Source organism: Dipodomys merriami, unplaced genomic scaffold (genome assembly GCF_024711535.1).
Source record: "Dipodomys merriami isolate MVZ:Mamm:240054 unplaced genomic scaffold, mDipMer1.0.p SCAF_3, whole genome shotgun sequence".
Lineage (NCBI taxonomy): Eukaryota > Metazoa > Chordata > Mammalia > Rodentia > Heteromyidae > Dipodomys > Dipodomys merriami.
Window position 1 is genome coordinate 39,650,055 of NW_027204492.1, and position 26,530 is coordinate 39,676,584.

General features: G+C 37.8%; 1 protein-coding gene across 7 annotated transcripts in view; it reads right to left on the reverse strand.

Moving 5' to 3' along the window:
• Positions 1-1,885: 1,885 nt before the first annotated feature.
• Positions 1,886-26,530, reverse strand: part of Pwwp3b (PWWP domain containing 3B) — a 36,710-nt gene continuing 12,065 nt past the window's right edge. For 5 of the 7 annotated variants that reach the window (XM_070039982.1, XM_070039986.1, XM_070039985.1 and 2 more), the window contains 3 exons: positions 10,296-10,428; positions 6,943-7,137; positions 1,886-5,992 (listed from right to left, as the gene is read on the reverse strand). In XM_070039982.1, the coding sequence (XP_069896083.1) occupies positions 3,724-5,784 (2,061 nt within the window). In that variant the 5' untranslated portion in view covers positions 5,785-5,992; positions 6,943-7,137; positions 10,296-10,428 and the 3' untranslated portion in view covers positions 1,886-3,723. The remainder of the gene's footprint in view (positions 5,993-6,942; positions 7,138-10,295; positions 10,429-26,530) is intronic. The other 2 variants (XM_070039983.1, XM_070039988.1) reach the window with 2 other exon arrangements.

Consider the following 26,530-nt stretch of genomic DNA (forward strand, 5'->3'; position numbering starts at 1 on the left):
GAAAAATGAAGACAGAGTATGTCCCAGTCCATTCTAGTACATGTTATCCAGTTCCTTTATTTCCTTCTGAACAGCATTCTCACTTATTTAAATACTGCATCTTGTTTGCTGAACTGCAATGATGCCTTATCCTTTAGTTGAAGACAAAAAATATAAATGCTGGATGTCTTTTGACACAGCTGCTTTGAAGGAGGTTACTAGCCGGGTGCCGGTGGCACCGGTGGCTCATGCCTGTAATCCTAGCTACTCAGGAGGCTGAGAGCTGAGGATCGTGGTTCACAGCCAGCCCTGGCAGGAAAGTGTGAGACTCTTATGTCTAATAAACCACTGGAAAACTGGAAGTGGTGCTGTGGCTGAAGTGGTAAAGCGCTCGCCTTGAGCTGAAGAGTGCAGGGACAGCGCCCAAGCCCAGAGTTCAAGCCCCACGATCGACAAAAATAACAAATGTAGGTTACTATCTTGTCTTCAGGGATAGAGACCCTGTTCCTCAACAGCATGGGTTTAGGGAGCCATATCCAGGAGAATTTAGGTATTCAAGATTCGCACATTCATTACTATTCCAGGCCTCAGAGTTCTACTTTCCTTATCAGCATTATCAATCTGTACATATAGAAACCTCTAAATATGTACAGCCCTGTGCACCAAATAGAATCAAAGTCTGATGGTCAGCAGTCTATAACTAGAGGAGATGTGGGTCGGTCTCCATAATTCAATTAGTGTGGATGACAAGTTAGGCTTTCTCTTCAGCAATCGTTCCTGCTTGGGATAATCTTTAACCTGGCTTAACAACTATTTAGGCTGGAAATTATATGAGTGTACACTGAGTTGGAAGCCAAGTTCATCTTCGTATACATGCCAAGTGATACTCAATGACCTATTCAAGGAATGCATCTATGTCTGTGGCATGCTTTCCTCCCTCATTGTAACATATGCCACAAAATAAATGACATCTCAAGAGGGTTCAGGTAACCATTCTTTATCCCACACCAGGCATCCAGAAACTCACAACTAAGAGAAAATCTTGGGCCCTTGTTTTCAAATAAAGTCAATCTACCAGGTTGCTAAATATTTCTCACTGTAATGATGTAGTACATTAGTCCTTTTCGAATGACATTTTCACCTAGGTTACAGGAGTAGCATCTCCTTTCTATGGCACTTACAATCTAGCCTCACAAAGTTATTCTACATACACTTGGCTTTCCTGACTCCTAATTCTATAAATCAATAAAGGAACTAATAAAACATATTAAAGCCGGGTACCAGTGGCTCACACCTGTGATCCTACTCTTAAGATCCTACTACTGAGATCTGAGGATCATGGTTTAAAGCAGCAAAGTCTATGAGACTCTTACCTCCAGTTAACCACCAGAAAGCAGGAAGTGGAGCTGTGGCTTAAGTGTTTTAAACTTGAGCACAAAAGCTCAGGACATCACCCAGGCCTTGAGTTCAAGCCCCAGGATACACACACACACACACACACACACACACACACACACACACACACACACACACACACACACACACACACATACACACACACACACACACACACACACACACACACACACACACACACACACACACACACTAAAAGCCCATTGAGAATACCAAATGAGGTACTATACTGGGATAAGAAGGATACAATATTATAGCAGGAATACAGTATGTATCCCTGGGGAATTCAGTGCTCATATGGTTTGGTGAAGGTCTGTCATGTGATACTTTTCAGGGCCACAAGGAAGGTTTATGTATTTCTAGAGGCTGGACACCTGAGGACCATTGGTGGGTCTCCAACAGGATCAAGAGACAGTTTTGTGGGCTCTGCAGCTTATCAAAGTCTGAAATATTTCTTTGAAAATAATAATACAAAGTCTATTATGACAGTGAGTTTTTTTTATTTAAAAGTGACATGACAAGCATTAAAATCATGGCAACTACAACAAGCAAACATCGTAAACAAATTGTGTACATATATATGCATGTACACATTTTAATTTTCACAAACATCATTATGCTGCTGCAGAATCTGGTCTGTAGTGTGTATCAAGATGAAGGATATGATGTTTTTTATTGTAAAGATGCTGTACAGAGGGGTCACCATTACTTGAGTAAGGTAAAGAGTACATTTCTTGTCGAGCATTGTTAACCCCTCCTTTGTTTTTCTCTTACTATCCCTTTCCTTCCCACCGTCCTCATTCCTTCCCACCAAAGTTGTAAAGTTCATTTCCAAAATAGTGTCTTGTCTCATTGTTACAATGGGTCATCCTGTGTCCTTATTTCAGCATTTTATTTCCCTTCCCTTCACCAAATTAGATAAATATAACAAAACAAATATGAAACTGCAGATTTTACACCAACAAGTAGTCATGTATCTACATAGAAGAACCCTAGAGTAATGGTTACTTGTCAATTTCAAAATGCCATTGGCTAAGTAGAACAATTATTCAAGTATGGCTACATATACACAATGAGAAGCTGAAGTTGATAAATTGTTCATTCTTACTTAAAATAAGATTTTTTTGTGAGATAAAATTTTAGAAAAGCTAATTCACTTTTAAAACATGTAACAAGCTCATGTTTAGTTTTAGCACTTTTTTCCACATCAAGTGACTTTACTGACCCATTCCCAAATTATCAGATTCTGTTGAATCCACCCTCTTTGAGTTATTTGGAATGATTTACCAGCTGTCACTGATCTTACTAGAGTTAATTGGAATTATTCTAGGAATATCCACATGCCAAAACTAAGTTGAGGCAATGACTACATATGGAGATAAAATTTATAACATAATGTTTGCTTATTCCACAGCTTATATGAAAGGAGATTGTGTTGGTCAGCAGTAAGTCGGGACTATCGAGTGGCTAATGTGTGCATATAGTAACTCTAGCTGCCTTCTATATGTTATCAAACAGCTATGTGAAGAGCCACTCACTATTAGTTATGAACATAGGAGACTGTTTTAAGAAACTGCTCAACAACTGAAAGCTAGACACTCTTCAAAATGGAATTTTAAGGAAGTATTGAATGAACAAGTCTTTTCAAGCCTGCCCAGATTATTTTTTCTGCATACAGAAATTGTATTCAAAGACACACAGACAACATGCAGATAAGCCACTTGTTTTAGAGCTCTAGATTGTTTTCCTGCAAAAGTAACTATTGTTAGGTACAAGATATAGCAAAGCTTATCTATCTTTGGTTCTATGTCTCAGAGATATAATTTTTCAAAAAATAAATAGGCATGGCAGGAAAAATAATTTGGCTATCTTAAGAGAAAACTAAGCCCTTTATAAAACTGGAGCAAAAAATATAATTGCCATTTCTTCTAATCTTCTTTCCTAGTTATCTTGCTTAATATCTATTACCAGTGCAATTTTAATATTCAAATGATTGTGCACAGTGTATCTAACTATACAGCAAAGATATAGAAATGTTACAAAATAAACAGTACTTTACTATAAAGTCATTTAGGAATTATGAATTGAAAAATGTATGTGAAAGTAAAACTGCTGATGTATATTGGCAAAATTGGCTTTGAAGAAGTGCAAAAAAAATTTTTAGCATGGCAAACTGAGAAATCTAGACTATCCTTTCCCTAAACTGAACACATTAGCCAAATCCCCCCATTTCCCATTTTCAGAAAATATTCCCATGTTTGAGAGATGTGATTTTTTTAAACTATGATCTATGAAAGCTCCCAGTGATAATTTCAACTCTTGCATTAGTTACTGAGTTCCAGTACTAGGTAATGGCTTCCGTCTCTTTTCAAAGAGAATTTTTGAATCAAACAATTCTCTTTCTCTACAGCCTAGAGCTGGTCCTTTCAGATACTTTGCTTCAGCTGCTTCATAATCTAACCCGTCAACAGCAGAAATAGAGCAAATAATTGCTTCTGGCAGAAGAACTTCTAGGACAAATTTAATCTTGTCATCTTTTATCCGAGTGCGCATTCTTTGGTCTATTTGCTTGTATATTTCTTGTAGGTATTTCACCACCTCATCCAACTGATCTTCATCTTCAAAGTATGTTTCAATACATGGCATGAACCTCTTGGCATGCAAAAATGAATTCAGCCATCTGGACCTTTTTTTGCCTTTTAAGATGGCCAGAAGATGGTCTTCTGTTCCCTTTGCATTCACAATAAAGTCCACAAGGTTCTTATTGGCTCGGTCCCGAGCAGACTTCATTCGGTCAGGAAGAATTTTCTGATAGGCTAATCTCTTGGCTGGGGAAGTCACACTCATTTGTTCCCCACTATCGTCATTGTACAGTTTTGGAAATAAATTTCTGAAGGTGTCTCGCTTGATTTCTTTCCGAACGGGATAACTGATGTCAGCAGCAAAATACTCAAGGAAAGAACCTACGAAAGAGCCACACCCTATTCTAACTCTGTAGTCACAAATCAGTGAAATGCACCAATCAATGCTCTCCCTGTACTCCTCCCTGGCTTTATCCACTAGTGCTTGCTTCTCTTTACAGTCATATTTTTTTAATCTTCTGAAAGGCACTCTAATTCCTTTCTTTTCAGAGCTCATGTCTGCCTCAACAAAAATCACACTTGCTTTCCTCTCCTTTCGCCTGATACTTTTCACTACTGCTGGCCAAAATGGGTATTTTTGATATTTAAACCAGACAATGATCCCAGTTTCAAATGCACATGGCTTGTAATCAAGAACTAAGCGTGGAAGCTCTTCTTCTTCGTCAGTGTCCTCTAATGCAAGAGTTCTAACATGCTGCACACTCAGTGAGCTGGCTGAAGCTGAAGCTTCACCCTCAAGTTCAAAATCTAGTCTTTGAAGACTTCCTTCCTCATTCCTCAAAAGTGAATAATCCAGGACAGAGTTAGAGGCACTAAGTGAAACCTGATATTCCCCTGAAGTAGTAGAACAAGATGGCTCAGCCTCCATGTCTGTTTCCACAGGAGGCTGATTCTGGCTGGCATCTGAGCTTGGATTTGGATTTGAGGGACCCTCTTCAGGATCATCAATATTCTCTGCAATGTTAGAGCACTGAGAGGAAACAGCTTGGTCCTCTGGGGAGCTATCTGACTCCTCTTCTTTCAAGGCTTTGGGTACCACAAAGTCATCTGACAAAAATGGAACGAACTTTTCATCTTTAATATCTACATTCTCCTCTTTGATTGTGGACATAATTGCTGTGATATCAATCTTTTTCTTGTCTTCTTTTTCATCATCTGAAAATGAAGCATAAGTTTCATTCCAACAGAAGTTTGGTGATGGCTTTGTTTCCATTTCATCTTCAATAGCTGTGTTCACCTGTGATTTATCATCAGACAGGAAGTCATCATTTTCTGTAGGTGCTACCAGCGTTGCTGGGCCTTCACTTTCTTCAAGATAATTCACAGAGTCTCCTTCATGCTGCCGAAACTTTTTATGAGGGGGGGACTCAGACAGCTCTTGCAGTACATTCTCAGACAGTGTAGAGGTCTCCTGTTCATTCAAAATACCTTCCTGATTCAAATTTGCTCTTTCATTCAGGATATCCAGTGCCATTTTTAGGGATCTTTCATAAGCTGTTTCCTCCCTAGGTGGAACACTGACCTCTGACTCTATTGTTAGGGAAGAAATGATAACTTCAATTGCAGATTCACTTAGGATCTTTGTTTCTGTGCTATCCACTGTAACTTTTTCATCTAGTGAAAGGATTTGGACTTCTAGTGCAAATGTGCTTTTTCTCTTACCATCTGATGAAATCTCAGATCTGGACAAAACTTTTGCTGGCCATATCTGCTCTTTCCAATTGCAGAGGACATACTCGGCATTCATTGTGATTTAGATTTGTATACCAGGTAGCTACTATCAGAAGTTGGGGTGGCTGACTGTTTTTGCCTCTACCAACACAAATACTACCCAAAACACCAGTCTTACAAATGTCTCTTTTGAGGCTGGACCACCAACGGTGTATGACTTATGGGGCCTCTTCTCTTCAATTACAATTTTTCCAAGATGTTGAGCACGTTTGAATAGGATAATTCTAGAAAATAATAAAACAAGGGAAAGGAAAAGTATCAATAAACGAAACCAAATCATTTTGTCAAGGTATAATACTACCAAGTATTAACACATAAAGAGATAAACTAAAAGACAACACTCAGTAAGAACAAAGACCAAATACAGAATAACATAAGAAGATAAAGAAACTGGAAAATTGTTTTATAGTTCTTCAAATTTAAGAACTTATAGTCTTATTAAGGAAGGAGCATATACATATCAGCAGAGAAGAGAGAGCTCATGGTAACATGTCAGGGAATTGGTTATTAGATAGGTTGATATTTTTCTGTCCCTACTGTTATACCTGTGGAACTCCAAACTTAGCAGGTGTCAGAATCATATGGAGGACTTTTCTGATGGACTTCTTTAATTTCTGGGCTCCATCTTGAGAATCTCTGAGATTCAAAAATTGTGTATTTTGAGCAAGGTTAATTATTCTAATGTTATGTTTTCATGAAGATCTCATTGAAAAGTTGAGTGCTAGCTAACCACAGCTTTATAACTTTTAGGCTGTATGTGCTTTGTTATTCTTCCAAAAAGCAAGCAGACAAAAAACAATGGGATATGTATATCCTTGACCCATTCAAAAATAAGTGGCCTCATAAAAAGCATAATTGAGAAAGACTGCTATGATCACATATTGGATAGTGTACTTATCGAGAATTTTAGAGCAGAGCCATTGTTTTGAACTTTAGGTAGACATGTGAAAAGTCTCGTATTTCTTTATAATATTTAAAACATTAATTTTCTTAAAACTAGGTATTATGACTTTTAATTACAAACATTTGGCTACAAAATGGGGGTTAAAAATAATTGCACCCCAAATTCTCAAGTGAATAATTTTAAGTTAGTGTTAAATTTAAAATGTTACTATTCCAAAGCTGTAGCAAAAGAAATTATTCTCTAACATCTCATACTGTTTTAAATGTTTACCTCTTTATGAAATGAAGAAAGTCTTATCCTCTGTCATGTGGATGAGAACTGCCTTGATTTTCACTCTACGTGCTAGTCCAACAGAGCCTTCACCCTGAGGGGCACTTCAGTGGCTGCACTGCCTCACAGGGATTCACCTGACACCACACACAAATTGCCCAAGTCACGTGCACCTGAGATATTTACCTAAGCTGTCTAAAACAAAGACATGGGATCAATAACATGGAAGAAGTAAGAACAAAATTTCCATACCAATATTCTACCAGGAATGTCATTCTAAAACAGGGGTGAGATGAAATCCCATGCTTATTTTCCCTCATCTTCTAATACTGTGAAATGCTCTTTGGGACACTATTATATTTTTTGAGATCATGATGAAGTCATCTCTGAGAATAGTGGGCAATTGGAGAGAAGGAAGTAACAATTACCTTGTATTTAGTATGAGTCATTTGATAAATTTTCTATTTGAATCCTCACCTCAGTCATCAATGTGGATGTCTTTATTCCTTACATTTCCAAATTTTTTAATGGGCTCACAATTATAGTATATGCAGTCTCATAATCTATTAATACAAAATTATTTCACTGCTTTATTGATCTACATCATTAAAAAATAATTGCCCAGGGGCTTGGAAAGTGGCTCGGTGGTAGAATGCTTGTCTCGCATGCATGAGGCCCTGGGTTTGATTCCTCAGCACCACAGAAACAGAAAAAGCTGAAAGTGGCACTGTGGCTCAAGTGGTAGAACCCTAGCTTTGAACTGAAGAGCTGAGTGACTGTGCCCAGGCCCATAGTTCAGGCCCCACAGCCTCCCCCCTCCCCACTGCCAAAAAAAAAAAAAAAAAAAAAAAAAAAAAGATTGCCCAGAGATTTTGGCTATCTGGCAGGTGCCATCTTGTGGCTACATCTGGAGCTACAGCCTGCTCATTATGAATACACAGGACCTTAATCACTAAAAGATCGGTCTTATGGGAGAAGGATAGAAACTACATTAGCCACCCAGAGTCCTTTCAGGTTTTTACAATTCCTTATTTTAGATTTAAAGGATTTTATGGTATGAGATTATAACAAGCTCATATCATCAGCCAAAATGTGATTAGGAAAACATTAAGAAGCTTATTTAAATTGAAAAGCTACCCAAAATATACAAAAGGAAGCACAACTATACATAACCACTATACATATTTTGTAGAAATGTAAATGATATATATATGTATAGGTATATATAATATATATCACTATATCTTTCTAATCTCTATCTATCTATCTATCTATCTATCTATCTATCTATCTATCTATCTATGTATCTATCTATCTATGTATCTATCTATGTATCTATGTATCTATCTATTTATATATCTATCTATCTATCTTTGAATGATTGTTCTTCAGTGAACCATTCAAGGAAATGGCTTAAACACAGTCCTAAATGTTTTCTACATGGCTTTTTGTTCATGATTTTAGTTTTTTCCAGTACTTTGGCTTGAATTCAAGGCTTGTGATCTCCCTTGGCTTTTTCACTCAAGGCTGGTAATCTATCACTTGAGCCATTGCTACACTTCTGGCTTTTTGGTGATCAATTAGAGATGAGTCTTACAGACTTTCCTGCCTGGGGCTACCTTTGAACTGTGATAACCAGTTCTCAGCATCCAGAACAGCTTGAATTACAGGCATAAGATACCAGCACTCAGCCTCACATGATTTCATAAGTTATTTTAACTGAGATATCCCACAGCTTCTCAACATTTACCTGAAAATTCTGTGAAGATATCAAAGAACAAATAAAGTGATGCTTTGTGTGTGTGTGTGTGTGTGTGTGTGTGTGTGTGTGTGTGTGTGTGTGTGTGTGTGTGTGTGTGTGTGTGTGCCAGTCCTAGGGCTTTGAAATCAGGGCCTGAGAGCTGTCCCTGAGCTTCTCTGCTCAAAGCTTTCACTTTATCACTTTGAGTCACAGCTCTACTTCTGGCTTTTAGGTGGTTAATTGGAGATAGAATGTCCTGTATGGGCTGGCTTTGAACTGAGATTCTCAGATCCCAGTCTCCCAGCCTCCTTAGTACCAAGAATTATAGGTATAGGACATCAGCCCATGCTAAAGTGATATTTTTTTAAAAATGAGAATAATAAAGTCAACCTTGTCTCCCCAACCATACAAATGATTCCATTTGTAGTTTGGTAAATATGTTTTTCAGATTTGACTAGATACATTATTAATCAAATATATTATACATTAATATTATATATTTACCTATATTAAACTAGCATAAATATATATTCTGAAAGAAGAGAATGTAATATGTGCTATTCTATTTATCTTATGCTATTTCTCAGACTTTAGATCACTGTATGAAAAGGTTCATGTTTCTATCACTAAATATACAATATTCCATAGTATGGATATACTATATAATATTTTTTCAGTTGCTTACAGAACAAAAAACAAACCAAATACTCCATCTCACTCATAAACTTATGTGATACAAATATTTGGCTCCTTCTGATGACTGAAATGACACACTGCACAGAGGACACACAGGGCTATAGTCAAAACAGATAACCAGCCTACCCATTTGCTTGGGTCGAGGAAATTTTCCACTGCTAATAAAAGGCAAGAGACAAGAGACACAGGAGCATGAATGTGTATATGTGTGTATGTGTATGTATGTGTGTGTATACATGTATGCTTGTAAGTGTATATGTGTTGGAAACAAAAATGTGTATGTTGTTTCAGCTGCATTTTCTTCTGATTGTAAGGATGATCATGAGGGATTCTACTCTGAAAGATGTTGCAACAGATTAGAATAATATTAAAATGGCAATCTGATTAGCCAGAAACGCTGGATGCTGACAGAGGGGTTAATTTCGTCTAGATTTTTTTCTAATCACACATATAGGTACATGTACACTGTGCAGTTTCTTCACTCAACTATCTTTGATCTCTTCTCCATGTGACACACACTCGATCCACATATCAATTTATAGAAGTAATTCCTCATGCTGTCAATTACTTGTATCAGTTCATAATTTTGTGCAAATCAATAATGTTTAAAACTTTAAAAAAAAGAACACAATGCCTGGCAATATAAACATGGAATTCCAAGGCAATAAATTATCATGAACAGCCATGCTGCAGTGAAGCCTTAATTTAGAGCCCGTAATCTGATCACCCCCTTTCCCACTGTGGACTTATAAAGCCTTGGGAGGTAGAAAAATTCCAGAGGATTAATTCCTTCAAAATGGAAATGATTCTCACAAAACCACACATCGTTCCTTCCTGCCACTCCAAAACCTGTTTTTGTCTCTTTACTCCAGGGCCCTGAAAAGTCACTAGAAAATAAATTTCAGACAGACATTACCTTGAAGCTTCTTGTCAGCTGCAGCTTGGTGAAATGCAGCTCCTCTTCCAAGACTGGGCAGGCAGAGCTGCCTGCCAAGCTGTTCAGAGAAGGCTCCGCCCCCCAGCTGTGATGAGGAGCAGAATGCCCCGCCCTGAATTAGAGGAGAGAGAATTTGCTAAAGATACCGCAGTAAGGTTGTAGAGTGAAAATGCTCCTTTTAAAAAAGACCTTTCCATTGTACTGGCAATAAGGGTGTGTTTAATTTCCTTGTAAATCCTTCGGGTAGGAAATTTCTTCAAGAAAACAGGTAGCAGATCACTTTATCTATAATAAAACCCAGTTAAAATACCTCAAACATTTCTTCCTTGCCTTTTCTGTTTCTTCAGGAAAGTTTTAGAGGTTTCTTCTTATATATGTCTATTTCTGACGAGAAGCAGAAAATTACTGGTTCACTGGGGAAGTCCCCATTTCATATATTCTTATCAAGAACAGGAAATTCCTTTTTCATACGTTTTGCTGTTTTTTACTTGGGCAATTAATGTGGAGAGAATTATTTTTTAATTTATATGTTCCTCTTTATTTCTATGCATATTGTTTATTAGAATTTTCTGATTTTAAGCTTAATTTTCATCTTCTGATTTAAGTTAAAATGCCAATCTAAAACATCATTTATAATTTGGAGAATGAAGTATTTTACTGGCCTTAGTGTCACATAATATATAGTATTAGTCATATACATATAACTGTATTTGTAAATTCACATTTATACATGCATTAAAGTTAGAATGAAACATTACACAAAATGAATAGCATCTCTCAGCTGATATGTTGTTGGGAGTGGGGTTCAAGTAACGACTTAATGTAATGTTCACGCTATAAACAACCCTTAAATCTCAGAGTTTCAAACTTCAAATGCCCAAACTGTCAAATGCCAATCAAGTGGCCAAGAGAAGGAAAGTCCTAGCAGTGATTAAGCAACTCAACCTATGTATCAAACAAATTCTTGGGCCTTGAAGTTGTATAGTGCATTGACTACATCTGGCTGTCTAAAGAAGAGGGAGGATTGAAATTCATGTGGATGGTTTTAAGAGCCAGTTCTAATAGACATCACTACTGGCCATAGTCTAATAGCCACAACTCTGGACAGGTATTGAAGCCCAACCCAACTGCCATAGAGGGAAGGAATGTAGTCTCTTTGTGATCCTAGGGGGAAAATGAAGAGTTTGGTGAACATGTAGTATACTCACCAACACAGGAAGTTTTCCTTTTCAGTTTGTATAGACTTGGGTATAAAGCTTTTTAAATAAATGTGTATCATATTTATGATGAACCTGAGAGAAACTTCAAGTTTTTCACTCAAAGCCTGCTCTTTGAATTCTTTTTCATCAGCAAAACTTCAGTTGTAGTTAGGGTGGCAGTGGGAGCTCCTGAAATGTTCCTTTTCTCATATTCCCTCTCTGCAAGCCATAGTTATGCGATGGAATTTCTTCCCAAAAATGAAAATAGAAACTGCTGTGAAGATACTAGAGAAAGTACCTCTCAAGGGCGGATAAACAGCTAGAGTTGTCTTTTTTCATTTTCCTTATTTACATCCTAAAAAATCACCACAACACATAGAGTTTATTTAGATAGTCACTCTGAACTAAGAAGTGAGTAGGGATGGATGGACATGAATCCCTCAACTTATTGGAACAATGAACTTCTCTTTTACTGAAGTCACTGTGTTTTGCTGTCTCTCTACCTAGTTGTAGCAGAAAGTAGTTGATCTTACAGCATGCAATAGAAATAAATCATTCTTCTTGTAGAATTAATCCTTTCAAGGCTTTAAAAGTATTTAATTTCAACTGAAGTAAATCATTTCAAAGCATTAACATGTTACTATAGAATCTAAAAAAGGATTATTAGATCGATGTATATATGGTTTCACTTAAATGAACAGATTTATTTGACAATGAGCTTTACAATATTCATTCTGTCCTCTCATTTTACAAATTTAAAAACACAAAGGCACACAAATTACTGTATTTAAAAAGTATATTTTTTCTCTCTCTTTTTTGATTTTCTATGTAGCATGTAAGTCAGGAAATACTATACCACTTCATTATTTTCCAAACAAAATGCAAAGTAAGAGGTCAACTCCATGGAGGACACCATTGTCTCACACCTATAATCCTGACTAGAAAGGAGGCTAAGATCTGAGGATCTGGATTTGAAGACAGCTAAGGCAAGAAAGTCTATGAGATTTTATTTCCAAATAGCCAGCAAAAAGCTAGAAGTTCAGCTGTGGCTCAAGTGTTAGAGTGCTAGAGCCTTGAGAAAGAAGACTCAAAAAGTGCCAAGGCCCTGAGTTCAAGCCGCACGCACACACACACAGACACACAGACACAGACACAGACACACACACACACACACACACACACACACACACACACACAGATCAAATCCACAGGAGATAGGGAGTAATAGCCAAATAATAAATGCTAATATTAGAGTACTAATATTAAAGTGAATATATGTGGTAATACAGAAACAGTGTCTAATACCTTCATGTTTTTTGTATAGTAGACATTATTCTTAGTAATGATATTTTATCTCATTTAATAACTACATGGTTATTACATGAACAAAAGTCATATAACTGCTCATTCAGTATGAAAACAGTAATAATAACAATGATAATAATAATAACAATAATGTTACAAGCCAAAGTGTTTTCTCACTGTGTACCAGGTACTCTGTCATCCCCGATGCTTAGAAAATATTGCTTAATAGGTGCTATGGATTGAATGTGATCTTCAAAATTCCTGTGTTAAGTCCCAATGTAAAAATGTTGAGTGGTAAGATCTTTAAGAGTTGATTAGATCCCGTGGGCTTGTTCCTCAGGAAAACATTAATGTCATTACAGCAGGACTGAGATAGTCACCATGGGAGTGGGTTCCTGATAAGAGGATGCATTTGTTCCCCTTTGTCTGTTCTGTCTCTCCATGCAATACGTGCTACTAATTCAGCAATGAGGCCCTCACCAGATGCAGATCCTCAATCTTGGAATTCCCAGACTCTAGAACTGTGATCTAAATGAGTGTCTACTGTTTATATACTTCTCAGTCTCAAGTATTCCATTGTAACAGCACAAAATGACAGTGGATATTAAGAGTATTCTCATCTTGGACATGAGACTTTAGAGATATTAATGCACTTTTAAAAGGATATCCTGAGAGTATTTGGCACATGGTATTTGGATCTAGGTCTTCTTTACCCCAGAGTCAATACTGTTAATCACTTAGACACACTGCCCTTCTTTCACTGCGAACTGAAAATACTCTGCAAATGTGTATGGGATGAATGGATGAATAACTAAAAGAATCTAAAATTGGTATTACTGAGAGTCATTGGAATTTAAACAGAACATGACATAATATATCCAGTGTTGCACCTAATCTGCCTTCCTTCATTCCTTTGTTGTTGTCAGAGTTTAACATGATACAGTGTAATTATGTCAGTGAGTAATATCCCATCCCCTTTGACAATTACACTGATTGCAAATAAGGCACAAGTTCTTCCCACCTACAAGGACAGCCATCTAGACTGTGTCTGTTACCTTAACTAGGAGTAAACAATACTGACAAGATCAGACTTACCAGATGTACATGTGGGAGAAGGTTTTCTGGGTGATGGAATTCTACTGTTTTCTGACTGTGGTGGTAGTTGCATGAGTATAGACATATATACAAAAATGTTAAGTAGAGTGTATGACACTTTACATGTGATTTTAACATATGATAATTCAAGATTAAATGTTTGAATATAATGTAATAACCATTACCTAAAAAACAGCTCTTTTAAAGTATGCTTTTGAATCCATTATTTTCTTCCTATAGCATATTTAATAAAACCACAAAATGACCCTCATACATATATAATATTATATGTATATATAATATTTAGAATACAGAAAGGCCTAAGAGAATGTCATCCATAACAATAGCAAATCTCTGGGTAACGTACAAATTCCAATTTCCTTCAGTCTACCAGAGAACTAAATAAAATATCAAAGGATAAAAAGTTTCTTTCCAGAAAGACAGGACCTTGTTATCATTTCACTTTCCAAAGCAGAGACAATAGTTGCTATCATAGGAACAAGTAAAAATAAATCATCTAAGCTTGGTGCGGATGGCTCATGCCTGATATCCATGAATCCTAGTACAAAAGCTGGAAGTGGAAATGTGGTTCAAGTGGTAGAGCATCATCTTTGAGAGAAAAAGCTGAGGGACACAGCCCAGGTCCTCAGTTCAAGCCCCAGTACCAGTACCAAACAAATCTAAGATGTTGTAAAATCTTAAATGGTAAAGAGCAGGGTCTAATTTTTCAGTTATTATCTGAAGCCTGTGACACTCATACACTTACTGCTAAGTTCTTTTCCATGGTCCTTAACTGGAAGGTCACAAAAATAAGTAGGGACAAAACAAGAGGCCTAAAGAGCTTGTATCACTGGTTCAAGTATGTGAAACCAGCTGTACCCTTAAATCTAAACTTTATTTTTTTATCATGGAGAACCAAGGGATTAAGCCACTAGGGTACAGCAGTAAATCTCTTGGACCCAGGCAAAAATCTAGTGTTTCTGGGGGAGGAACAGAAGTAAAATGCATTTGTCTGAGGAGAGAGAGACAGGAAACTCTCAAAACAGCCATTGCTGTTGAAGGAGAATTAGAAGGGAAAAAACTTCCACTATGGAAGGAGAGGATCTTATAGAAATAAAAAAGTAGGGGGCAGCTATTTCTGAGGAAGGGGCATGAAAATACTTCCCATTAAAGACCAATCGCAGGGGCTGGGAAGGTAGCTCAGTGGTAAAGCGCATGCCTTGCATGCATGAGGCCCTGGGTTCGATTCCTCAGCACCACATAAGCAAAAAGAAAAAGCCGGAAGTGGCGCTGTGGCTCAAGTGGTAGAGCGCTAGCCTTGAGCTGAAGAGCTGAGGGACAGCGTCCAGGCCCAGAGTTCAGGCCCCATGACTGGACTCCCCCCCCAAAAAAAAGACCAATCGCAGATTTAAATGAGAAGTTAACTCCCAAAAGGAGAGGAAAGGATGCTGAAAAATCCTCAACTCTCATGGTCTGAGTGCACAAGGCCTCCCTAAGGTTATGACTACACAGGATGACAGACAATACTTCTGCTCTAACACCTCATACTAACGGCAGCCTATTGTTACAAAACAGGTCACAGCTTAAAGACAGACCCTCCTCTGTAAAGGACTACTGAAAACTTGGGGTGGAGACTCATGCAAAAATGTCCTCTAGCATTCCAAGTGTCACTCAAAAAAGCAAAGTTATGCAAGTCATATGATAATGAAGTGAGCAAAACAATTTCCAACATATAACACCGTTAACCTGATGCCAAAATCAAGCATACACATACTCCACATAGTACGAACAGAAAACAACATACCAGTATCTGTCATAAACATAGGAACATAATCCTTAGCAAAATGCTATTAAAGGCAATGACACAGAAAAAGGATAACATATAAAGAGAAAGTGGAATTTATACTGGGAATGTAAGGATGATTCATCATATGCAAATCAATCAAAGTAACTCACCCTATTTGCAGACTAGAAAAGATTCAAAAGTATCTTATTGATGCAAAAAAGTATCTGACAACATTTCAGAAGCATTCAGGACAAAAACACTTAAACATGCTATAAAACAAATGGATAATCCTCAACCTAAGCAAGAATATCTACAAGTATTGCTGGGAAGATGGCCCAGAAGGAACGGAATCACCCTAGCTCTCTCCAATCAGAGATTCGGGGTCCTAACACATATTTCACTTCAAGAAAATGACAACAAGGGCTGGGAAGGTGGCTCAGTGGTAGAGTGCTTGCCTTGCATGCATGAGGCCCTGGGTTCGATTCCTCAACACCACATAAGCAAAAAGAAAAAAGCCGGAAGTGGTGCTGTGGCTCAAGTGGTAGAGTGCTAGCCTTGAGCTGAAGAACTGAGGGACAGCGCCCAGGCCCAGAGTTCAGGCCCCACGACTGCAACCCCCCCCCCCCCCCGCCGCAAAGAAAGAAAATAACAACAAGAAAAATATAAACAGAGAATCACAAGAACAAAAAAGTACTTTTTTTTTTTTGCTGGTCGTGGGGCCTGAACTCTGGGCCTGGGCGCTGTCCCTCAGTTCTTCAGCTCAAGGCTAGTGCACTATCACTTGAGCCATAGCTCCACTTCTGGCTTTTTTGCATATGTGGTGCTGAGGAATTGAACCCAGGACCTCATGCATGCAAGGCAAGTGCTCTACCACTGAGCCACCTTCTCAGACTCACAAAAAAAGACCATATACCTAACACACACAAGGAAGGAAAACTGTGAAGTGCCTTCCCACCATCCCCCATTGCAGGGCCACCGACATGGCTAAGCTGCCACAGTGTCCCTGTGGTGACCCCGACCAGAGCAAACAGCAGCACGCCTGAAGATCCAGAGTTACAGATCAGCAATACACCAATGAATCAAGATGCAAAAAACTTTCACCACAATGGTGCTGGTCAGCTCCAAACCAACCCCATGAACCATGAGTATGCAGCCGGCAACCCATCCCACGGGGACCAGCACTGGGGATGACCTAGAGTGCTTGGCCCAGACCTACTTCCTCTTACCTGAGAAGCAACACCATACCTGTGGGAGCTCTCCCCTTCTGAGGCTCACACCTTTCCCAGAGGCCTGAATGCAGCCCTCTACCACATTGGAAGTAGATGCCAGTCCAGGATTCTAGTGGGCACCAATCCAGGACTTGAGTGGGAACAATTTCCCCATCCCACCCTGAGGGAACCCACCCCCTTCTGAGCTCATACCAGAAGGTTGAACTTAGCTCCCCACTCTGTGGGAAGTAGACACCAGTCCAGGACTGGAGTGGGCATGATTTCCCTGCACCACCCTGTGGAAACCTGTTCCCTCTGAGGCTTTCACTTGAATAAGAGAATTAAACCCACCTCCCCACATCATGGGAACAGACCACAGTTCAGGACTTAGGTGGGGCAACCTTCCCTTAACTCATGGTGAACTCCCCTCTCCTGGGCCCTGTACCAGGGCTCAAATGAGGACAGGGAGCTGGAATGCTGCTTCTGGTCTTTTCTGCAGCAGACAGTTTTCCAGGACTCAGGCCAGGACAACCTCCTCACTAGGACTAGTGGGGACCGGCCTACTCCAGACACAGATCTGGGCCAGTAAACTAGACTACCATGCACAACATAATGCGAACATGCCACAGGGCCTAAACCCAGGGCAGGACACCAGACTGCCCCATACACCTCAGAGCCCTACAACTGGCCAGCACCTATTACACTGTTTGCATCACCCTGAGCTAAAAGGTGTCAAACCCAAAATCTGACAGAAATCCATGCAGTGAATTATACTCTGCCACCACTGAACTTGACACACAATCTTAATGATCCCAACAATCCCTGACCCCAAATCACAAGAGGGTTTTTTTTTTTGCTTCTTTGTTTTTAATGTACTATTCAAAGTTATTTCTTTTTTCTTTCGTTATTTTTTTCCCCTTTGGTTTGCCCCTGTTGTCACTGTATTTTATTTTGGTACCCTTTGCATTGTATATATGTTTATCTAATTTAGGGAAGAGAAGGGGAATAACAAAATGGTGAGACAAAGGATAAAGGGTGAACCAATGCAACAACAAAAGATTACAAAATTCATGAATAATAAAGACAACAAACAAAATTCAAAACACAACAACAAAGATAGCAAAGATTAGGCAAAAAATTAATGAAATAGAGACCAAAAACAGTATATATAAAATCAATAAAAGAAAAGCTAGACAGACCACTAGCTAGAAAGATGAAAAAAAGAGGCTATTCAAACCAATAAAATTAGAGATGCCAAGGAAACATTATAAGCATATAAAGGACTACTATCAAATCATATAATAAAACAAGATAGAAAACCTAGTAGAAATAGACAAATTTCTAGAGATGTACAAACTGCCTAAGCTGAAATAAGAAGATATAAACCAATTAAACAGGCCTATAACATGCAACAAGGTTGAGGAAGTAATCAAGTTTTCCAACAAGGAAAAATGCAGGTTCTGTCTGATGTATTCATGGCTGAATTCTATAAGACTTTTAAAGTTGAACTAACACCAATATTCCTCAAACTTTCCAGTGAAACAGAAACAGAAGAATAAATTTCAAACTCATTCTATGACGCCAGTATCATATTTATCCCAAAAACCAAGTAAGAATTCAACAAAAATTGATAACTATAGACCAATTTCTCTGATGAGCAAAGTTCTTCAATAAAATACTAGCTAACAGAATCCTGAAACATAAAAAAAGCATGCATTATGATCAAGTAGGATTCATCCTACAGATGCAAGGTTGGTTTAACATTCATAAGTCAATAAATGTAATTTGCCACATCAACAGAGTCAAAGACAAGAACCACATGATCATCTCAAAGATGAATAAAAAGCCTTTGACATCCAATATGCATTCATGTTAAAAACTTTGGAGAAGCTAGGACGAGAAAGAACATTCCTTAAAATAATAAAGGCTATATATGACAATACCAACATCATACTAAACAGAGAAAAACTAAAACCATTTTCCCTAAAATCAGGAACAAGGCAAGGATGTCCACTCTCTCTACACCTCTTCAATAGAATTCATAGACAGAGCAATAAGGCCAGAAAAGGACATAAAAGTGATTGACATAGGGAAAGAAGAAGTCAAACTATTCCTATTTGCAGATGACATGATTTTATATCTAAAGGACCAAAAAGATTCTACCCCCAAGTTCCTAGAACTGATCAACCACTTTAGCAATATAGTAGGGTACAAAATTAACCCATAAAAATCAGTAGCCTTTCTGTATGCTGACAATGTACAAGCAGAAAAGGACATTAGGTAAACAATTCCATTTGCAATAGCCTCAAAAAAAACCCACTATGTATAAGCCTAGCTGAAGATGTAAAAGGTCTTCATAGGGAAAAGTATAAAAATCTGATGAACAAAACCAAAAAGGAGATCAGGAAATATAAGACCTTCCATGTTCATGGATAAATAACATTGTGAAAATGGCCATACTGCCAAAAACGTTATACAAACTTAATGTAATCTCCATCGAAATCCCAATGATGTTCTTTATTGAGATAGAGAAAACAATCCAAAAATTCTTATGGGACAACAAAAGACCTGGAATAGCCAAAGCAATTCTAGGCAAAAAAATTAATTCAGGTGGTATCACAAAACCAGATCTCAAGCACTGTTACAGAGCTGTAGTAACAAAAGCAGCTTAGTATTGGCACAAAAATAGACCTGAATACCAATGAAACAGATTAGAAGACCCAGAAATAAAACCATACATGTATAGTTATCTGATATTTAATAAGGGAGCCAAGTTACACCATGGAAAAAAAAAGTTGGTGTTGGGAAAACTGGGCATCCATATGGAGAAAACCAAAAGTGGATCCCTATTTGTCATCATGTACTAGGATCAATTCAAAGTGGATCAAAGACCTCAATATTAGACCCCAAACTTTGAAATTACTATAAGAGAGAATAGGGGAAACATTAGAACTTATAGTTATAGGCAGAAACTTCTTGAAGAATCCCAGAGGCACAACAGATAGGAGAGAGACTTGACAAGTAGGACTATATCAAAATAAAAAGTTTCTGCACAGTTAAGAACATAGTTACAAATTTGAAAGACAGCCAATGAGACTGGGAGGAAGATTTTTAACAGCAATATATCAGACAAAGGCCTATTATTCAATATATTCAAGGAGCTCAAGAGACTAACCTCTCCCAAACTTAAACCAATCACTAAATGGGCACTCTTCTCAGAAGAGGTAAGAATAGCAAAGAAACACATGAGGGAATGCTTATCATCCTGGCCATAAAGGAAATGCAAATCAAAACAACTCTGAGATTTCACTACACCCCAGTTAGATTGGTCAACAGTATGACTTCAAGCAACAGCAAATGTTGGCTAAGATGTTGGGGAAAAGGAACCCTACTGCCTTGTTGGGAATATAAAGTAGTACAACCACTCTGGATAGCAATGTGGAGGTTTCTCAAAGATCCTAAAAATAGATCTTCCCTACAACCCAGCCATACCACTCCTGGGTATCTATCTATCCTGCATTTCCACGTTCATATCACACTATTCCAAGATGTCAAAACAGTCCAGATACCCCAGAACATATGAGTGGATCCAAAAAAATGTGGTACCTAAACAACGGAATTTTATATAGCCATTAGAAAAAAATTAGGTCATTTGCAGGGAAATGGATGGAACTAAAACAAATCATACAGCAAGTGAGGTAAGCCAAGTTCAGAGCAACAAATGGTGTATGTTCTCTCTGATATGCAGAAATTTGATCTAAAATACAGTAGGATATGGAAAATTATATGCAATTCTAAATACAGTGAGATCAAAAGAGGATACTCTTAGGAGAGAAACAAAGAAGCAATGTCTATGTCCGTCTTTATATTTATATAAAATAATATATGGAAATGAACTCCATGGTATGGAAACAAGAGATCTCTCTCTCTTTTTCTTTCTTAATTTTTATTTTTGATGATTCTGTCCTCTTTTCTTTATGTCAGGTTATATTCATGTGTATATCTTCAGAAGGGTGGGGGAGGAAGGCAGAGATGTGAGGGAGGGACTGGGAGAGAGTTAGGGAACACAAGACACTAAGAAAAGAAATATATTCATTATCTGACACATAAATTTGCAATCCCTTTGTACATCACCTTTATAATAAGAATAAATAATAAAAAGTATCTAAAAAAAGGCCCATACTTACCATCACACTTACTGTTGTAACAGAATAATTTTCCCTAACATCAGGAACCTATAAAGAATATATGTATTTACTATTTGTAGTACATATTATACTGGAGACCCAAGCCAATAAAATAAGGTTTGAAATTGTAACTTCTAATGTAATCTTTTGGAGTTCAGAAAACTTTAAGAAAGGAAAGAAAAAAGTTAAAAGATTTGGAAAATATTAGTAGCACATGGATTGAAAGCAGGAAGTACAAATATATTTTCAGATAGGATGATTATGTAGAAAATCCAACTAAATCTATGTACGCAGAGGCATTAGATCAAAGAACTTTTACAGTTTCATCAGATACAAGAGTAATATAAAATAATTGATTTTATTTAAATATAATAACATTTTAAAGTTCAATTTTAAAATTACCATTTACAATGTCATCAAAAACCCAGGGCAAACTAATGGAGAACAAGTCCAAATGTCTGTGTAAAAATTTTTTGTTGAAGATTCAAATCAATGAATATCTAAATGAATAGGAAAATATATCATATTAATTGAATCACTAATTTTGTGTGCAACAACTCTCCAAACAGGTCTACACAATTACTGCAATCTCAGTCAAAATCTCAGTAGACACTGTGCAGAAATTGAGAAGATAATTTTAAAATGTATATGGAAAAGCAATGTAGCTTGGAGAGCCAGGGTAACAGTGAGAATGAATTACAAAAGCTGTAAGAGTTCTGTTATATGATTGGAAATTACAATAATTATGACAGTCTAGTACTAGCCTTTAACTGACATACAGATCAATAAAGACACAAACCAGTAAATATGATAAATCAATTTTGACAACTATAATTAAATGGAGAAATGGTGGTCTTTTCACTAAATGGTGCTGGTACAAAGGGACATCATAAGCAAAAATATTCATCTTGACCCTTTTGCTAAGATTATGAACAAAAATTACTCCAATGGATTTTTTTTATTGTGAAAATACCATACAGATCGGTTACAATTACATGAGTAAGGTAATATTATTGAACTAAATGCAAACTCAAAATCTGAAAAAATTTGTTAAAGAAAACAAAGTAGAAAGCCTTTGAGATCCTGAATGGGGCAAAGGTTTAAGATATGAAGAATAAAATCATAATATTAGTAAGCTGTGGATTTGAAATTTTTTGTCCAACAAAAACATAAGATGAAAATTCACAGAATTGGTGAAAATATGTGCAAAACACAGATCTGATAAAGCATTTGTAAAAAGAATATCTAACTCTTTAAATACAGCAGGATTAGCCGGGTACAGGTGGCTCATGCCTGCAAACCTGCCTACTCAGAAGGCTGAGATTTGAGCATTGCAGTTTGAAGGCAGCCGGGGCAGGAAAGTCTGTGAGACTCTTAATTCCAATAAACTACCAGAGAAAGCCAGAAGTAGTGCTGTGGCTCAAGTGGTAGGTACAGAGCTAGTCTTGAGCACAAAGAGGTTCAGAGATAGCACCTAGGCCCTGAGTTCAAGTCCCAACACTGGCAAGACAAAGCCAAAAGTAGAAGTATGGATCAAGTGATAGGGTGACAGGATTGAGTCAAAATACTAAGGGACAGTGACTAGGCCCTGAGTTAAAGCCTAGGGTACGCGCACGCGCGTGCACGTGCTCGCGCGCGCGCACACACGCACACAGAGTTCAATTAATGTTCACTTGCTGAATATCTATATGAAGAGGCAGAAGAGCTCAAATAAACCTAGTAAAGATGAGCTTTCAGAGTACAGAGAAAGACAAGCCAGAGTAAACTACTTTCAGGGCCCAAAAGACTCTATAATGTCTGCCCAAGTGTATATAACAAGACAGACAAGATACGACAGTAAAAGCACCTAGTGACCTAGGTCACAAGGGAATAAATCTACCACATTTGTAGTTTCTGTGATCCCCAGGAAATAATTAAACCTATAAAATGCCAATGGATTAAACTACTAGAATCAAAACTCAAGAAAGCCAAATAGGAAACACTTTTAAAGAAATAAAATGAAAGAAAGATTTATGAGGACCCCTAAAATCACAGCATATAAAGCTCTAAGCATTCACACACTTTCTGTATTCAAGCACACTAATTCTGCTCTTGGAAATTTAAAGAGAAAGGGAGTAGGTCCACAAACTCTGGTATTCCCTGAGGCCCCCATGGGGTCATAAAAATCTAGGCAGGATATAAATTATTCTCACCACCTCCTCTGGTAAGTGTGCCATACCTTGTCCTTTAAGAAAAAGATAAAAGAGACTGAAAAGTATCAAATATCTTGGCAAGTTCCCATGATTCAAGACTGAAACTACATGGGAAACTAAGAATTGGAGTATCAGAGTTCAAGGCCAAGGTTGGCAGACAAGTTCCAGATACCCCTTTCTCAACCCATAACTGGTGTAGTGTATGTCAACTCAAACTACAGTAGAGGCTGGACAGAGAGGATCACAGTGTTAGGCCAGTCTGGGTAGAAAAATCTGCGATACTCAATCTTTACAGAAGGAAGATGGATGTGGTAGCACATGCCTGTGATTCTAGAAATGATGGGGAGTCTAAATTATGTGAATCATGGCTCAGGTGCACACTCAGGCAAGACTCTATTTTTAAAATGACCAGTTAAAAAGCAGGGCTGGAGGTGTGGGTTGGTAGTATCTCAACAGCCTAAAAAGCAGCAGGTCTTGAGTTCAAACTCCTAGTACTACTTCAATTCCCAAATCAAATGTCTAAGCTTCAACATTGCTCAGGTAACATTATGGAAATGTTTCTGTGCATTTCAAGTTATCAAATAGATTGATAAGATACATAGACATGGGCCTTGAGGTTCAGTTCTAACTTTACTAGTGGTGTGGAGGCATAATTGGTACCACCAGACATCAAATTATATTATAAGCATAAAATAATTAATGACAGGTCAATGCTGGGTATGGTGGCATATGTTAATAATTCCAGCAATTGGAGGACTGAGGTGGAGGATAATGAATGTGAGGTCATCCTAGGCTTTACAGGGAGTTCAAAGGTAGCCTGGTCTATATGAGACCTTGTCTCAAAAAGAAATTAAGAAATATATATATATATATATTTATTTATATACACAAAACACACTGGGTGCTGGTAGATCACACCTGAAATCCTAGTTACTCAGGAGGCACAGATAGGGAAGGTTATAATTTAAGGCCAGCAGGGAGTGGGTGGGAGGAGTTTGGAGGAGCTTACTTCAACTAATAGCTGGGCACAGTGCTACATACCTGTTATCCCAGCTATATGGAAGGCAGAGATAAGGAAGACTGCAGTTCCAGGGCAACCCCAGCAAAAACAAAATGTAAGATCACATCACTAGAAAAAGCTGGGCCTAGTGGTACATGCCTGTCATCCCAGCAATTGCAGGAAATGTAAATAGGAAGATTGCTGTCCATGATGGCCCAGGAAAAAAAGCAATAAAGGGCCAAAGATTTTACTCAAGTGGTAGAGCACTTGTGTAACAAGTGCAAAATCCGGAGTTCAAATCACAGAACTTATTAGAAAAAATTTTACTGACAGCTCAAGAGTATACAAGAGGTTATTTGGACATTGAAAAGAAGATGAAAAGATGTTCAAAATGAACCTCAGGTAATCTGAAAATGTGTATTAATTGTGACATAAAGACATAGACTAGAAATCAATCAGCAAACTCTCAATTGTGGAGGGTACTTAGGTTGTTGGTGTGTGTGACTGCTTGGCCCAAATAACTAGAAAAATAGTGATTTTTGGAGGCTTGTATTACTTTAGGAAAAAATAAAGAGTTTTCTCCTTCTGTGGCTTATTCATATGCTTTGGAAAATTCCTAAGAAAACTTGAATAAATGATTTTGAATAGGTGACACTACAAAATACTTCTTTTTCAAAGGACAAGGAAAAAGTCAGCGTTGGTATCTCATGCCTATAATCCTGGATACTCAGCAAGCTGAGATCTGAGGATTGTAGTTCAATGCCAACCAGGCAGGAAAGTCTGTGAGACTCTTATCTCAAATAAACTACTCAGAAAAAGCTGGAAGTGGTGTGTGGCTCAGGTGAACAGAAAGCAGCTCACGACAGGGATCAAGCACTGAGTTCAAGCCCCAGGACTGGCCAAAAAAATGGACAAGAAAAACAAGAATAAGCAAAGCAATGTCTTCTGATGAACAATGAAAATGGAAAAAGGCAAACAAAAGAATGAATAAATATTTAGAATCAGAGCCAGAAATATATTGTCATTGGAGAAATAATCTGAAAAAGAATTTTTTTACAAAGAAATGTAGCTTTGTACTGTCCCACTATACAACTCTTATTGTAGTTATGTAAAAGTATAAAAGGAAGGAATATGTTTCAGATGGTTCCTATGGGCAAGGACAAGAAAGAATCTATTAAGAATACCATTTTTGTTACTGAATATTTTGGAATTTATAGGCCTCTTGGTAGGCTAGTTATGCCTACCAAAGCAGTGTACACAGTGGGTTTATGTCTTCTACACTGGCCTAGGTAACAACATAAAAATAACAACATAATATCATTAGGAGTATGAGAGTCAGAGATTCAGAATGACTGTCATGGACACCTATTTTGGGAATCTTTTTTCAAGGATTTCGGGGGACATATTCGTCTTCCATAAGTAGTCAACATCACGGCTACTTATCTCATTTCTCTCTATTTTTTGGGGGGGGGGGTCCGGTCGTGGGGCCTGAACTCTGGGCCTGGGCACTGTCCCTCAGCTCTTCAGCTCAAGGCTAGTGCTCTACCACTTGAGCCACAGTGCAACTTCCGGCTTTTTTTCTTTTTGCTTATGTGGTGCTGGGGAATCAAACCCAGGGCCTCAGGCATGCAAAGCAAGCGCTCTACCACTGAGCCACCTTCCCAGCCCTACTTATCTCATTTCTTATTTTTACTATTATGAATATTGATTTATTTTATAGTACTGGGGACAGAATTCAGGACCTCACAGGAAGCACTCTACCACTTGAACTATACTGCAACTTTTCCTCATTTCTTTATAGGATACACACACACACACACACACACACACACACACACACACACACACACACACACACACACACACACACACACGTTCCTTGACTTTAATAAAGTTATGTCCCAGTAAAGTTAAAATATCAACAGCAACAAAGATAAAACTTCTTGTGGTTTATCTTGGGATTCATTTAAAACAACAGCAACAAAGATAAAACTTCTTGTGGTTTATCTTGGGATTCAGTTTGCTTAGCATCATCTTATATGGTCAAATGTACAGAGCTTTTGACCTTTTCTGCTTGTCTGGTAAGATTATCCTCCGCTCTTCGGCGTATAATAGTTATTGCAAATAAGGGAAACCATGGGACCTATGCTTCTTTGGGTCTGGCTTACTTCACTTAATATAATTTTTTCCAAGTTTGTATGTTCTTCCCCCATAGTATAACCCCTGTTTTCACTGTATTTGA